The sequence below is a fragment of the Diospyros lotus genome, chromosome 4 (genome assembly GCF_014633365.1).
Source record: "Diospyros lotus cultivar Yz01 chromosome 4, ASM1463336v1, whole genome shotgun sequence".
NCBI classification, from domain to species: domain Eukaryota; kingdom Viridiplantae; phylum Streptophyta; class Magnoliopsida; order Ericales; family Ebenaceae; genus Diospyros; species Diospyros lotus.
The window spans coordinates 36,856,939-36,873,457 of NC_068341.1; the positions used below are offsets into that span (position 1 = coordinate 36,856,939).

Here is a 16,519-nt window from a genome sequence, read left to right on the forward strand (position 1 = left end):
TTCAATGGCACTTGCTAACAATTGACTTCATAACCACGTATGGGTTAAATCAAAATGAACATCGTCATGACTGACTGTAATTGCCGCGCACATCACATCAAACAACTTCCAAAACAATATTGTCCTCTAAGTCAAGAATGCATTTATTTGTATTGCAGACGGCATCTTTCTCTCTACACACATTTACCAAATTGAGACCCATTTGCGACAGAAAATGCATAACCACAGATCAGATGTTCTTCGTAATCGTAGTAGTAAAACCAGATTTAACATTCTGCCATGGGAATGGAAATAAGCAATCAATATGCAGAAGCAGAACCTCTCCACATCATCTGGGTGGTCCGTCACGTTGAAGTGGGAGTCTCCGGAGCCAACTCTCTGCCCACTGCCACAACACAAACCACACATCTTAAAGACGAAAACAATTTACCTTCTACTTCATTAAAATCAATTCAGACTGCAAATGAAATTACAATCCTATAGGCCAAAAAGACACCTTTTTGGCAGTCAGGGGCCAGGGCCAAGGCAACGCCGTCTAGGCCCCCTCTGCCTCCTTTCCTCTTCTCTTCTTTTTCTCTTTTTCTCTTCTCAACCAACCAAATAATAATAATAATAATACGGGGAGAGAACGAACTAACCAACCAACCTGTCGAGGAAGGAGGAACCAGGACAAGATGCATGTCTGCGTTGTTAGGAGGAAGAGGAAGATCTGACCTAAGAGGATAAAGCTTTCCAGTGAGCGGATTCCGGGAGCACACGATCACATCCTCCAGCCCCGTCTCTTCTTCCAGCTTTTCAGTCAATTCCTCCAACCCATGCCCTCTAAACCTGAAAGACGAATATGGCTCATCCCCACTCTCTCTTTCTTCCTCAATCTTGTCTTCGTCTTCCACAACGCTGTAATAGATAATCCGGCCTTCAGGCTTCGCTAAGCAATCGCCCGGCTGCATATACAAACAATGTAATTTAATTGGATGAAAAATGCAATTCTCACTGACAAATCAATGTAATTGACCGGATATCTCACCTCAAGTTTGGAGCGAAGATGGAAAGAAGATGCAGAATCGGACCGGGCAAGCGGCATTGAACCCGGTTCGGGAGCGTACGCCTCCGGCCGGAGCTCAACAATGTCGACTTCCCACAATATCCAATCCATGTGCCGGAAGGGAACATCGTGCGTGATGGAGTTCCTCCACGGCGGCAGCCCGCCGTTCGCCCTGAGATAGTTCCCGTACCGAGTCTTCAGCCGCACCTGAAATCCTTCCCTCACCGGCTCCCACTCCACCTGCGAGTCCAGCTTCCTCGGCAGCGATTGCGTCACTTTCCGGCCAGTGACGCCCAGCAGAAACTGCTCGTCCGCCGCCGTCAGGTACTTCCCGTAGCAGCTCTTCAGGCGGACGACGGCATCGAAGCCGTCGACGAACTCCACCGTCCACTCCGCCCGCTTGCTCAGGCCTTGCCGGTCTTGGCACACCGACTCTTGGTCCTCCTCCGCCAGCAAGTACGTCTCGCGGTGGCTCCGTAGCCGGATCGTTTTGGCTTTCCGGAAGAGCTCCATTTCAAGCTGAATCGGACCCGGTTGCAGATTGGATCGCGGCTGATCTTGAACCCGCCGGGAAAGCGAATTGGACGTGGTTTTATAGTGATGGGACGTGGATGAGCGCGCGTGATGGCAAGTGTCTATTGGCGATCATGTGTTGGCGCCGTAGCCAGTAACTTCCGCGTTATAACTCCAGCTCTGCAGGATTCGTTGGGAAGTGATTGGATGCGGCACCGGGTCGGTAAATACGTGTACTCCCCGTAGCCGGCAAGATGGGTGAAGCACGTGACGGACGAAAGCCTGTTTGATTAAAATATGAATTTTTATTTATTTTGTTTCATTTTTATATAAAATATTAATTATAATTTTAAGAGTAAAATGTAATAAGTATATTTTCTATTTAAATAAATATAACTATCTTATATTATTTTTAATACTCAAAAGATTCTATTAATTGATGATAAATACATTGTCTTTTAAAATATATAATTAACTAATAATATTATTTAAATAGTCAAAACAATAAATTATTAATATAAATTAATTTTAAAATAAATTATTAACGTTATTTTTTATTTTTTATTTTTTATTTAAAATTTAATATATGATTTTCTCGATTCTATTTAATTAATTTGATTCCCTAAAATATCGTTCCAGATTTAATGCTTTCCAAGTCGGCAATTCTCTTTAAGATGGATCCTCGTGAACCCACCTACCTACAGGTGTATGTGGGCCCCATCTTCGGTAGGATGTCGGGTCGGGTCTGAAGCGATTAATGCGAGGTCACGGAGCCAAAAATATTGCAAAAATACAAACTGATGCACCAGCCGGGAATCGAACCCGGGTCTGTACCGTGGCAGGGTACTATTCTACCACTAGACCACTGGTGCTGCTTGTGATGCTTGCCTCACTTTATAGATTATCTCTTCCAAACAAAAAGATGGGAAATGCATTACCTCCATAAAAATATTAACGTTATGTTGGGATAGAAGAACTTAATTACTGTTGAGTAATTAAATTTTTAATTAAAAAAAACATAAAACTCAAGACCTATTCAGTTATATAGAAAATAATTTTTATTTTTCTTAACTTTATGCCATGAAATAAAAAAACATAAAGAAAGATGGTTTCAAATTTTCTAACATTATACACTATTGACTTTTGATAAGGTTAAATCATTATAATCAAAATATGAGAAAAAAAAAAAAAGTTGGTAAGGCATTGTTTGTTTTAGCATAAAACCTTTTTACATATTATTTAGTAGGGGTTTGAACAAAAACATCAACAATTTTTCATTACTTCGAAGGAGAAGGAAAAATGAGTTAGTTAGGTCAATAAGAAATCTAAGGTTGCGTTCTTTTTACTTTTCAATTTTCAGTTTTGAATTCTGAATTCATTTTTAATTTTTTATTTTGGTAGTTTGTTTTTAGAAAATTGAAAACGCGTTCTCTTTGTCATTTTGAAAATAATTTTTTAATGATATTTTATTCAATAAATTTGATTATTCAGTAAATTAAAAATATTTAATGTTTATAAATTATTAAAAAAATATCTACATTTTAAAGTTAATGAATTTTGTAATATTTTTTTATTATAATAATAAAATATGAATAAATAAATAAATAAACGTGTTTTGAGTTTGTTTTGGATGAAAACACTCAAAACAACTTTTTGTTGTTTTGAGTTTTCTTTACAATTTTTTTTTTTTGTTTTCAAAAATGCATTTTTAAAAACAGTAAAGAGAACGCGTTTTCATTATTTTAGAAAATTGAAAACTAAAAATGACTTGAAAACAGCAAAGAGAACACAACCTAAGTTATTTTTTCATCTATTTCTTAAGATAGTGTTTGTTAAAATGAACAAGGTAAGCTCGTATCAATATAAGATTGAAATATTTTTTGAATCAAGATATGGAATGATCAAAATAAGGATAGAAAATATTTTAATATTTTTATCAAACTATTTGTTAAATTTTTTTAAATATATTGAGAGACATATAATTTATTTTTTCTTATTTGTAAGGTTCAAAATAATTTTATCTGAAGAAAGAAATAAATTTATCTGAATAATTCTAGATAAGAAGTCACATGATTTTTTTCTAAAAGTTGTTAGATAAATTTAACAAAAATAATGAAAAATATTTTTATCTGAAATACTTTCCATATCTTACTTTTTTTCAACATATATCTTAATTAACAAATACTATCTAAGTTGATTAAGTTAGAGTTAGCAGCCCAGTGCCACAGGGATAGGAAGTGTTGCTCGGTTGATATCTTATATTAATTATTTTATATTAACAATAATTTTTATTATAATCTATTTTCATTTTGGTCACACACCATGTAAAAACTCATAAAAATACTTTCTCTTGAAAAACACATTTCACCTAATCAAAACAAAGCAATACCTACTGCAACATATACTTCAATAGCAATAAAGGTTAAAATAGTCACTTACAAAAATAAAAAACAAATGAAAACATTATAACAGTTATAACATTTGGGATTAGGCCTACTTTAATATAAATTAAATCAAAGTTAAATTGTTATTGAGTCTATGATATTGTAAAGTAAAAACAAATCAATCAAATCAATTACCAAATTAGGTATGATCTAAGGCTTTTTGGCTTAGCTTTTTTTTTCAATAGTTTTAAGTTATTCACATTTTAAATTAAAAGTTATATAGTGTTTAAGTTGATAATGTGTTTGGATAGATGTGTTTTTAAATTATCAATTATTAGTTATATGTTTGGTTTAAAAGAGCTGATAAGTTATCAAAACTTGATAAAAAAAACTAAAATAAATATAGTATTGAATGATTTAAAATTTTTATCATTAAATATTGATAAATTATATATAATTATTAAAAATATATTAATACAATATTATTATATGTATTATATATATACATATAACTGTTGTTATATATATAATATATATATACATACACGCAGTGAGCGATAGGGACGGAGGAGATGAGGGTGGGGGCGATGGCCCAGATAGGCGACAGCGACGACAGTTATGGAGAAGGGGCGACGATGACTTGTAGCAATAATGGCAGAATAGAAGCGGCGGATCTGGAACTAGATGTGGGATGGCGTGACCTACCCACATGAGGTTGCTTGTGGCTGTCTAGTTGGATGACAATGACAATAGTTATGGAGGAGGGACGACGGCAGTAGCGACGATAATGGCAAAACATAAGCGAAATGGAAGATGATGGGAGAAGATAGCAATTGAGGAGTAGATAGCAGGGACAAACATGTAAATATGAAAAATATTTTAGGGCAAAATAGTATTTTTCTAAGTTAACGCAGTAGCGTTTCTTGCCAAAGTTGGAGGTATCATCTTTTTCTAAACGCTATTAACATAGCTTTTAAGTTATATAACTTTTAAGCTTAATATTATTATCAAACACTTTACCATAAAACACTATATAGCTTATAAGTTACTTGTGCAACTTACAAGCAGTCAAACCGCTAAGCCAAATAGCCTCCTAATTGAGTCTTGATTTAAAATTTGTATAATATATTAAAAATTTATATCTCACACTGGTAGAATACCGAAATAGAATTTTTTGGGGGTACTCTAGTTTTATTTTTGTGATATTTCAATTTTAGTATTGTGGGGCTCCTAACTTTTGGATAAAATAACCCTTAATTACATTTAAAATCATAACTTTATATTTTTTAAATAATATTAATTGCATAAACATTTTTTAAATATTACTTTTGATAATTTCATTGTTAAAATATTTTTGTCATCATTAGCCAAGAATATATAATAACAATAAAAGTATTTTTCATATGCATATTTTTCAAATGAGGGTAGAGATGAGTCTCGTGATAATTCCAACTATTAGATCATGTATATTTTATAGGTTGTGTTATTTATACATCATTTATGTACATTTTACGCTACATAAGGCACATAAATAATATAAATATTCATCGTCTCATTACGTCTCACCGCAGCTCACCACTTTAGGTGAGAGCATTTTAGACATTAGTACATCATTGTGTAGTTTAAGGTGTACACAATGATATTTCAATAACATTTTTCGTATTTTATAACACCTCATTCTATATGTTGTGAAGATTTTCAAATATGATAATATATATATATATAAAATAATAATTTTTTGAGTGTAAATTAGAAATGGACAGTGCCTTCCTCGATGAATACCGTTTAAGCTGTTAGGATTTGCGGTGATATTTCTCAAAATTTCTTTAATCTAACATAATCCAAGAATTATCTAAATATAATAATTAACATTAATTCCACCTCATTTAAATATCCCCTTACTTTTTTGCCACACTATCTTTTTCCCTATTTGCTAAGCCTTCCACGCTATTGCTACCTCTTCTAATTTTCCTCCCTGCCCTTCTCCCAATTTCCTTCTTGCATTCTATTCTCTAATTTCCGTTTCTTTTTCTCACTATTTATAGCTAGCCCAGCCGTCCACCTTGTTCTCAGTCCATTCATTTACTACAATTTTCTCATTCTTTTGCTACAATTCCCAACCACAAGCTATGGTTTCCTCCTCAATTCTTGAGCCCATCATGAGAAACCCACTTAGCCGAGAGTGTGATTTTGTTCATCTCCTTTAATAGGTGAACGTAACCCTTCTTAGCCCATCATTCACTTTACATGACTCCCAATTTACATGGCTAAGATTGATTATAGCAATCATCTCCTCTTTTATCAGCTTTTCTTCCATCAACTTAATGTATATTTTTTTTATTTATTCGAGGTGTTCTAATTTTGTCCGACTAATGCTTAAGGATGGATGACATTTCTCTCTAATGCATCTCTAAATAAATTTAAATATGAACACAGTCTATACACAATTAAAATTTAATATATTTTATATAAATATTTTTCTTAGATGAGGTAGGTTGGACATGCTTACAAAGAAAATAGAAGATTGGAGAAGAATGAAAGAAGCTTCTGCCTTTTCTTTGCATATTATATAATATATATGGTATTCTATTGCTATTGTATAAAATTGGAGCATGCATGGACGAGAGGAGAATGGTGAGCCACTATATTATATGTATCTTCTACTCCATCCTTTATTTCCACTAACACCTTATAACATATATATATATTCTATTGTTTTTATCTAATGAGTAGCACGTGGAACAAGGGAAGAAGAATGGAGACGAATTCTGCTGCCTTTTTATTTTATAAACCAACCCATATTATCATATATTATATTTATATGCATATGTATACTTTATATTGGCTATGGAGGAAGAGGTCTCCTTAAGCGTCCATTGTCTCGAAGTGCTTCCACCATTGATGCTAATATAATATAAAATATATTCTATTACATAATATATTATATATCATTAATATAATATACTATTATTATAATTTATGTTAACTCAATACATATATTATATATATATATATTCATATACTTATGCACGGCCACCCCTAAAATGTTTCTCAATTGCTTTCCACTTTCTATTTTCCTTTACTTAAATAAGATATTATATACTATAATATACCTATCCATATGTTAAACCGTCATCCCTTATATGTATACACATACATATATAAATATACCCAATAACAATATCATATTCAGGTGCACACACTTATCCTTGCATTTCGGCAGTACGCTTTTTTCAAATTCTAAACTTCCCCTAGCTTCCATTTTCCCAGTTATTATATAATATTCTCACGTATAACACAATAATAATAATATAAAAGTATAATATTTCCTCAGTCTCCATGTAATATATATTATATATAATCTTTACCTTACCTTTTCTAACTTGTACTTATTTGAACCTATTATTATTTTTTCTTTTTTTTAATATCATGAATATATCGAATATTAAAATTATATATTCCTCCATCTTTAACTCATAATGATAATTTAATTCCTAATACTCTTAATGTCGAAGGCACATTCATTCTTCTAATCACCACAAAATAGGCACCCCAACCACTAATTACAATGACCACCAATAACATGTTTTTAACCATTATCGGGTCGTTAAAGAAATAGATTTTGATGTTATCTGATTGCTAATAGGTAGTAAATCTAGAAAGTCACACATCATATAGTGTTGCGTTTGGTATCGATATCGTGTGCCCAATATGTTTTGAAAAACAACAAGTTAAATGTTGATTTGCCGGACAAATAAGTTGACTTTCCCCTATGAAAGTCGACTCCTAGAGATTGGGAAGTCAACTTCTTGTCACCAATTTAGCTTCCTAATAGTGCTACATGTGGCGTGAAATTGTGAAGGCTAAAGGGTGAGGTAGTAGGAACAATGGACGGGATAAATATAAGAAAATTACAGAGCTTCTTACTACAAGCTTTCCTCTTTAATTTTTGCTTTTGCCTTCTTCTTCTGCTTCTGTTAAAAATCACAGGTATGTGATTGTCACGCGGGTATTTTGAGATGTGGGTGCTGGTGATACATGCAACCTTTAGTCTAACACAAGAAGAGGTGACTGGAACGGTGTCAGACTTCACGTTAGGTGAGGACAGCCTAGGACTACCACAACATAAAGTGGAATCAGTCCCAGTACAAAACTAGTTTCTATACCCCAACATGACATTGAACTTTAAGTATGCATTTATTGTATTCATATAATGAATATACGTGTTACTTAAATACCCAAGTTGTGCATGGTGTGTGTTTATATATTCTGTTGTGTGTATCTTATACATTTGAGAAAAAAAATTAATTTTACCTGTACCGCCATACGTGTAATTTGTTAACACCTAGATGAAAGAATAAAAAACGTAAATAGATGTTTACATTGAAATACAAATCTAATGGGACACTCGAAAGATACAAAACATGATTGGTAACAAAAGGATACATGCAAACATATGTGATACATTATCAAGAAACATTCTCTCATTTAGCCAAGATGAATACGGTTAGGATACTCATTTCTCTTGTTGGTTGTTTAATTAGCCACTATTGCAGTTTGATGTTAAAAATGTCTTCCTCTTGTTAGAAATTATGATCTGATCATACGCAGCGAAAAAATAAAATCTTATTTTATTGGTATCACGTTTTTCAAATCTTACGGTTAAATCGAAGACATAAATGAAAGGTTACATTCATGACGAAATCTGATTTCGTTGTCGATTAGCCCGCCGTATATCTCCCACGTGTGAGATGTCGAGTTGGTCCACCTTAAATCGCCAAGACTCCAAGAGATTTGAAGAAAGAAATGATGTAGAAATTTTTCTCAAAAATTTTTGTTTGGATTCAATTAATTGATATCTTGGATTCTAGGTTTAATAGCCTATTTATGGGCATAAACCCTAAAACCCCAAGTTCTATTAGATTGGGCTTTAGGTGCTAGCAAAAAGCCCAATCCAACTTGATAATTAAATAAATAATCATATTAATTATTTAATTATTCTTATTTATTTAATAAATAATTACACTTATAATTTTGTAATTCCATAATTACTAAATTTGCTCTTTTTCTTTTAAAACAATTTCTATTGGGTGAGACTTTATGGGTTCACAATTAAATTGACAACGAAAATTAATCAATTATTAATTCTCGTAAATCATAAGTGGCATCAAACAATATATCATTATTATCTAATTTAATGTGAAGCGAGAATGTGAACCTTATACTACGGTGCCATGCAATACAGTCCCTCTATCATTCTATATCCTAATGAGATATGAGATCACAGACAAAAGGTCAAATCTCTCGATCTTGTCATATGACCAAATCCAATAATCCAACTTGACTAATATGACACAACCTCTACAGAATCCAAATTCCGTCATCATATTATCTCGGCCGAGGATTTATCATCAAATGACCACTAGATCGCATAGGATATCCTCCTCGTATATCTCGAGGTGATAGATTTCATGTTTGATGCACACATACCTCTTGTATCACTGAACTGGGCACATAGATACGACCAACTATCCCTGATTAGGACAACCATATAATATCGTTGATATCATAATCCACCAACACACATATATCCATGTCATCTCAGGTTTAAAGACTAATGCAAATCCGTAGTTAATATTGAATCATTGACCCGTGAGATAAAACCCATGTGATTCAATATTAACAGTCCAGTTCAGTGAACTCGTTTCTATAATGAGTACCTACTCGTCTTTCTTTTATATATCATATAGAATGATACGAGATTCACTAATCTTATCTTTCGGTATTTTATACAGAACAAAGAGGAAGACTATGTGCCAACCTTTACGAGTTGCTAATTATCCTGGTTATGAACTTTATAGTCAGGAACATATTTATAGTATAATGTATTGTGGATTATCCATTTCGATTATTTTTAATAATTAAGAATAGTATTCACTCCTTATTATACTAAATGATATTTGTATGTTCAATTCAAACCATATCGTAATTTAAATTAAACATAAAACTTACCATTAAATAGAGTTTAAAGAATTATAAGATCAAACCCTATTGTGTCACTAGAATTGGTCTTAAGGGTTTATATTTAACACCTCTATGGTGACTTAGAAAATGAAATTTATATTAAGCCTCCACGTGAGTTCGAAAAGTTATTTGGAGATAATAAAGTGGATTATTTGAAAAGGGTCTTGTATGGACTAAAATACTCTCCAAATTAGTGGTTTGGAAGATTTACAAAGGCAATAAGACAAATGAGATACAAATAGAGTCAGGGAGATCATACCATGTTCATAAAATATAATAGAAAATGTAAGATCACAACCTTATTAGTTTACATTGATGATATTATTGTCATAGGGAATGATGATACTAAAAGAATTGTTATAAGGGAACATTTGGCCCCAGAATTTGAAATTAAAGATCTTGAGAGGTTGAAATATTTTTTAAAAATTGAGATAACCTACTCCAAAAATAGTATATTTTTATCCCAAATGAAGTATATTTTAAACCTTTTAAAGGAAACAAGAAAACTTAACAGTAAAGCAATAAGTTCTCCCATTGACCTAAAACACATAATAAGAGCAAAAGATGGAGGCAATAGAGTTAATAAATGTAGTTATCAAAGTTTAGTTGACAAGTTAATATATTTGTCCCACACCAAGCCTAATATTGCTTACTTCGTGGTAGTAGTTGATCAATTTATGCATGACCCAAGTAAATAACACCTACAGGATGTAAATCGTATCCTGACACTACTTGAAAGCAACTATAGATAAAGGAATCATGTTTCGGAACAATGATAATACAACTCTAGAAACCTATTCAGATGTTGATTATGTAGGTTTACTTAAGGACAAAAGATCAACATTAGGTCATTGTACAATCCTCGAAGGAAACTTTGGTCACATAAAAGAGTAAAAAATAAAGTGTGGTTGCTAAATCAAGTGTTGAGGTAAAGTTTAGAACTATGGCCCATGGAGTGTGAATTTCTATAGCTAAGAATTATTTTGAATGATCTCAAGATCAAACCAGAAAATACAATAAAACTGTATTGTAACAATAAATCTGTTATTAATATTGCACATAATCCAATTCAACATGATCATACTAAACTTTTAGAGATGGATAGATACTTTATCAAAGAAAAATTAGACAAGGGCTTAATAACCACTCCTTACAAGCCAATAAAAATCAATTAGCAAATATTCTAACTAAAGAGCTTCCACTAGCAAGATTTTAAGTGATTACATGCAACCAAGAAATAGTCAACATATACTCTCCAGTTTGAAGGGGAGTGTCAGAAATCACATCAATCAATCGATCCACCTTATCTTATTTCCATTGATTGTGGGATTATTTCTATAATTATGGCCTGACTATTGTTGACACACATTTTTGTACCACCCCGCATCGAGTGATAAGAAGGTCTGGAACAACTTACCTTAATGGGCCTACGCGAACTTCCCAGGGGGGTCACCCATCCTTGGATTACCCCAAGTCAAGCACGCTTAACTTAGGAGTTCTCTGCCTACATTCAGCCCAAAAGGTATCCAGGTGGTGTTGTTTCATTCCTTACTTATTCTCGATATATACTGCCCTCCTTTAGACTCTTGGGGTATTACACACATTGTGTCATCATGGGCCCACAACCACGGGTTAGCTCACAACTATCGCCCTTCGACGACTAGGAGTCCCGTCACACTTATGAGCCTCTCAGTCACCCTCTGGGTAGTTGCCATCTGGGTGACCGAGGTGGGATGAACCCGGCCCTAACGCACCATCGCCAGAGACTCCCCCTTAAGTGCGGTGGCGCTCGTGGGCGTGGACCGTCTCAGGAGTGACAGATGATAGTTCGGCCAAAGGGTTCCCACAGACAGTGCCAAATGTTGACACATTTTTGTAACACCTCGCATCGAGTGATAGGAAGGTTCAGGATAACTTACCCTGATGGGCCTATGCTAACTTCCTAGGGGGGTGACCCATTCTTGGATTACCCTAGGTCAAGCACACTTAATTTGGGAGTTCTTTGTCTACATTCAGCCCAAAAGGTATCCAACTGGTGTTGTTTCCTTCCTTACTTATTCTCGGTATATCCTACACTTCTCTAGGCTCTTGGGGTATTACATACATCGTGTCATTATGGGTCCACAACCATGTGTTAGCTCAGGCTATCACCTTTCAACGACCAAGAGTTCCGCTGCACTTGTGAGCCTCTCAGTCACCATCTGGGCAGTTGCCATTTGGGTGACCGAGGTGGGACGAACCCGGTGCATCCACACCATCCCCCCCACAGGTGTGGTGGGGCTCTATCGGCCCCTCCCTTATCGGGGGTTGTAGGGACCATTATGAAGTTCCCACAGACGGCGCGAAATGTTGACATATATTTTTGTAACACCTCACATCGAGAGATAGGAAGGTTTGTGACAACTTACCCTGATGAGCCTACGCGAACTTCCCAAAGGGGTCACCCATCCTTAGATTACCCCAGGTTAAGCACGCTTAACTTGGGAGTTCTCTACCTACATTCAGCCCAAAATGTATCAAGCTGGTGTTGTTTTATTTCTTACTTATTCTCGATATATACTATCCTCCTCTGGGCTCTTGGGGTATTACACCCATCGTGTCATCATGGGCCCACAACCACGGGTTAGCTCACAATTATCGCCCTTCGACGACCAAGAGTCCCGCCGCACTTGTGAGCCTCTCAGTCACCCTCTGGGCAGTCACCATTTGGGTAGTCGCCTTCTAGGTGACCGAGGTGGGACGAACCTGGTGCTAACGCACCACCGCCAGAGCCTCCCCCTTGGTCACCTAGAGCAACTAAGAGAGAGAGAGACAGGAAGGGGGAGAAAGAGATCGCTCGAGAAAGAAAGAGACAGAGACAAAGATACGATTAGTCGATGACAGAGAAAGAGACAGAGATAGAGATAGAGAAACTGACCGATTAGACGATGGTGGCGACGAAGGAAGCCGAAAGCAACCGATGACGATGGTAGAAAGCGATGACGACGATAGGGTTTTGGTAGGGGGTTAGGGTTTTGATCGCCTTCCCCTCTCTCTCTCTCTCTCGCGTCGATAGAAATTTGGAGAATGCTCTAGAATGCCTTCTTTCTGCCCCTCACGCACGGTTAACCGATAATCTCACAAAACGACGTCGTTTATGATACACAAAACGACGTCGTTTGAGCATTGGGCGGTTCAGACTAAACGGTTAACTAACCATCAAACTGATCCTATTAAAAATAATCGAATAGCCTAACCGAACCGCATGTTTCTAACCGAAGAACTAATTGAACCACCATTCGGTTAACCAAACCGATGACTGAGACTTATTTAACCGAACCGAATCAGTCGGTTCGGTCGGTTCTCCTCGGTTAGTTCGATCTAACCGAATCCTTGCACACCCCTAGGTGTCACCAACTCATGGAATATATATAAACTCTGCAAACATTCTATTTATTTTTATATTTTTTTAAATAAAGTCGAATAATTTTTGATGATTTGTATTCCTTTAGACATCGATTGGTGAATTCATAAAAAAATGATAATGTATATTCAGTAGTTTTCAGATATTATTCGTAACATCTTCTTTTTATTTTTAAATAGTTTTTATTAAACGATGTTAAAACAAATACATTTATTATAACAAAGTCAACTAATACAAAGTATTTTCTTAAAATTGTGTATTTAATCCTCTTTGACCACTGCCTTAGATAATCAAGTCAATTATTAAAGTGATTACTGTAAAAATGATTTTTAGGAAATGTAATTACTGCAACAGTAATGTTAAGGAGGTATAAATATATAGTACTTTAGATAAAATATACTTATTATTTAATGTTTTTAGTGTCAAAATAATTTTATTAATTGATAATATATTTACAATACGGTGTCATAATCACCAAGTAACATGAATGTTTTTGAATTGTGTTAGAATTTTGGATCGAAAACAAACTACAATTAAATTATCAAATACATAAACGAACATATAATTTTAACATAAAAAAACTAAAATAGGAAAAATTACGAACAAAAATAACAAAATATCACTAAAATTAGAATGCGATTTTGTTCACCCCATTTAACAGGGGTGACCATCACCCTCACAATTTTTGTGAGGGTGAAAAATAACGAAACGGCATGGGGTGAACAAAATTGTCGTTTTGTTATTTTTCATCCTCACAAAAATTGTGAGGGTGATGGTCACCCCGTTAAAGGGGTGAACAAAATTGCACTCCTAAAATTATATTAGTACAATAATCCCAAAATATTAGCTAGAGACATATTTATAGACATAACATTCATCTATAAAAATATATAAGAAATTATATTATGATAAATTTTTAATTAGAGATAAATTCCAATCATAGTCAATTTTGACGGCTCAATCATAATTAATTTTAAAATCTTAATCAATATCCTTAACATAATAATATGTGAATTTAATTCTCCTCCGGTGATGTTCTTTGGGCCCCCAAATTCAATCTTCGAGTCCTGTCTCAGGGGGAAAGCTTAGCAATTAGAATAATTCTAAAAATTAAAAATCGCTTGTTGCCCTCACGTTTGCAGCGGAGTTAGGGATTGAACTAGCCTCTAAGTCATCTGATTTATATCTTTTACTGATATCGTGGGGCCGAATAGCGAAGGCGCTCGTGATGGTGTGTTAACCAAAAAAATATTAAGCATTATGAGTCAAAAATATATAAGAAATTATATTCTAATAAAAAAATAAGACAAAAATATAAATTTTTAACTAAAGATAAATTCTAATCATAGTTAAATTTGACATCAAGTCTCAATTAGAGTCAAATTATGAGGTCTAAATCCCAATCTCAAATAAATTTAAATTTTTGGTCATAGTTATTACAAATTAAAATAAGATATACATATTATTTAAAAATAATAATATGTTAATTCAATTCATCGTAATTAATATGCTTATAATAATAATAATAATAATAATAATAATAATAATAATAATAATAAGCATTAGAATTTAGGTTTAACATTACTGGTTACCGTTACTGATCTAACAACAGCGGAAATTAATATGAAACCTGGAGATTTAATTATTAGATTAAGGAATAATTGACATGTTTGGTGGATCCCCATAAAAGAGTTTTTAGGCGATCAATTAAACGTGCGTCCGACAAGGAGATTCTTTCCTTGAACATTAGCCAAAGGCAGAGCAAAGTTCATAATTAATTGTCTTTGTGACCATTAAGAATAGTAACTCACTCATCTTAGATAGACGTTAAATAATTGAGTTACGATAAATTAAGATTCACATCATTAAATTATGGATTTGATTATTTACCTTGTACAATAAGATAAAATCTCCACTTATAAATATTCTCTATCGAAATTGAGGACACGAGTGACGGAAAATCACGTAAGAACAGTAATCCCAAGAATAATAACTCATTCACTTGGGATTATCACCCTTATACTATCTCCCGTGCTCTCAATTTTAATAGAGAAGATAAATTATAGGTGAAAATTTTGTTTTACTATACAGGGTGAGGATCGAACTCATGACCCACCTATACAAATCCAACATATCTCTTACCCAATCGCTTGACCTATACTCTAAGAACAGAATAACTCACTCACTTGGTGGTTATTAGATACGATATGGGTTCAATTTATGCAACAAACATTACTTACTTAGCTATTGTTTGTTAAAATAAATAAGATAAGATTATATTAATATAAAATAGTTAAAATAAAATTATAAAATATTCTAATTTTTTTATTAAATTATCTATTAAAGTTTTTAAAATATACTAAAGAACACATGTATCATTTTTTCTTATTTGTAAGAGGTAAGATAAATTTATTTAGAAGAGAAAAGATAAATTTATCTAAAAAAATTTAATAAAAAGTCATGTGAACTTTTTTTAAAAGTCGTTAGGTAAATTTAATAAATAAAATAAAAAATATTTTATCTAAATTTTTTTATATTTTATTTTTTAAATTTATATATTAATTAACCAACACTATCTTATTAAAATAAATTAAATCAATTCCGTGCCTTTTAAGTATATGGCCAAAAAGTAATAAATAAAGTTTATTTTAAAAGAAAATATATACGTTACATAGTTGAGATGAGAGACACGTGTCCCAAGATGAAACAGACAACCTTGGTACTATTTCAATAGCATAACATATATGTAATGATCGAAGGTGGGCCCCACTTCCAGATGACCCGCTAATTGCGGATAATGAAGAGAGTTGCTTGTTAGGTGGAATTCCATTTAATCAGTTGGGCCGTCAATTCAAATAGAAGGGGAGAGAAAATTGACGGCAACTTTGACCCTTTTTTAATTTTAATTTATATTTAATTTCTTGACAATTTTTACAACATCTCAATCATACAGTCTTTTGTTTTAGGTATTTATAATTTTCTAAAACAAAATTCAATTTTTAACCTAATGAAGAACAAATAACATGAACGTGAAATGTCAAAAAAATTATTAAAAATTCATAAGAAGGGATTTGGTGGAATTTATTTCCTATGCTTTATATTATTTTTGTTATTCTAAGAGTTAGTGTAATCGACTTTTGAACATAATTT

The 16,519-nt window shown here is 33.4% G+C and overlaps 1 protein-coding gene and 1 non-coding gene across 4 annotated transcripts; both read right to left on the reverse strand.

Moving 5' to 3' along the window:
* Positions 1–119: 119 nt before the first annotated feature.
* LOC127798920 (uncharacterized) lies at positions 120–1,736 on the reverse strand. 3 transcript variants are annotated; one of them, XM_052332566.1, is made up of 3 exons: positions 1,028–1,736; positions 639–944; positions 120–385 (listed from the first exon to the last, which is right to left on the reverse strand). In XM_052332566.1, exons 1-3 carry the CDS (start codon positions 1,556–1,558, stop codon positions 329–331), a joined length of 894 nt encoding a protein of 297 aa, XP_052188526.1. In that variant the 5' UTR covers positions 1,559–1,736; the 3' UTR covers positions 120–328. The 3 variants fall into 3 exon arrangements, with proteins under 3 accessions (XP_052188526.1, XP_052188528.1, XP_052188527.1); XM_052332568.1 differs by having other exon boundaries at positions 120–378; positions 643–944; positions 1,028–1,734; XM_052332567.1 differs by having other exon boundaries at positions 647–944; positions 1,028–1,727.
* Positions 1,737–2,359: 623 nt separating this feature from the next.
* On the reverse strand, positions 2,360–2,430 carry TRNAG-GCC (transfer RNA glycine (anticodon GCC)). The gene has a single exon. It is a non-coding gene; the product is annotated as a tRNA-Gly (tRNA).
* Between the last annotated feature and the right edge of the window lie 14,089 nt (positions 2,431–16,519).

Coding starts and splice junctions, on each gene's coding strand:
- LOC127798920 (XM_052332566.1), bottom strand. CDS start 1,558: ATGGAGCTCTTCCGGAAAGCCAAAACGATCCGGCTACGGAGCCACCGC. Junction 945..1,027: donor ATCTTCGCTCCAAACTTGAG/GTGAGATATCCG, acceptor TTGTATATGCAG/CCGGGCGATTGCTTAGCGAA. Junction 386..638: donor CTTCCTCGACAGGTTGGTTG/GTTAGTTCGTTC, acceptor GTGTTGTGGCAG/TGGGCAGAGAGTTGGCTCCG.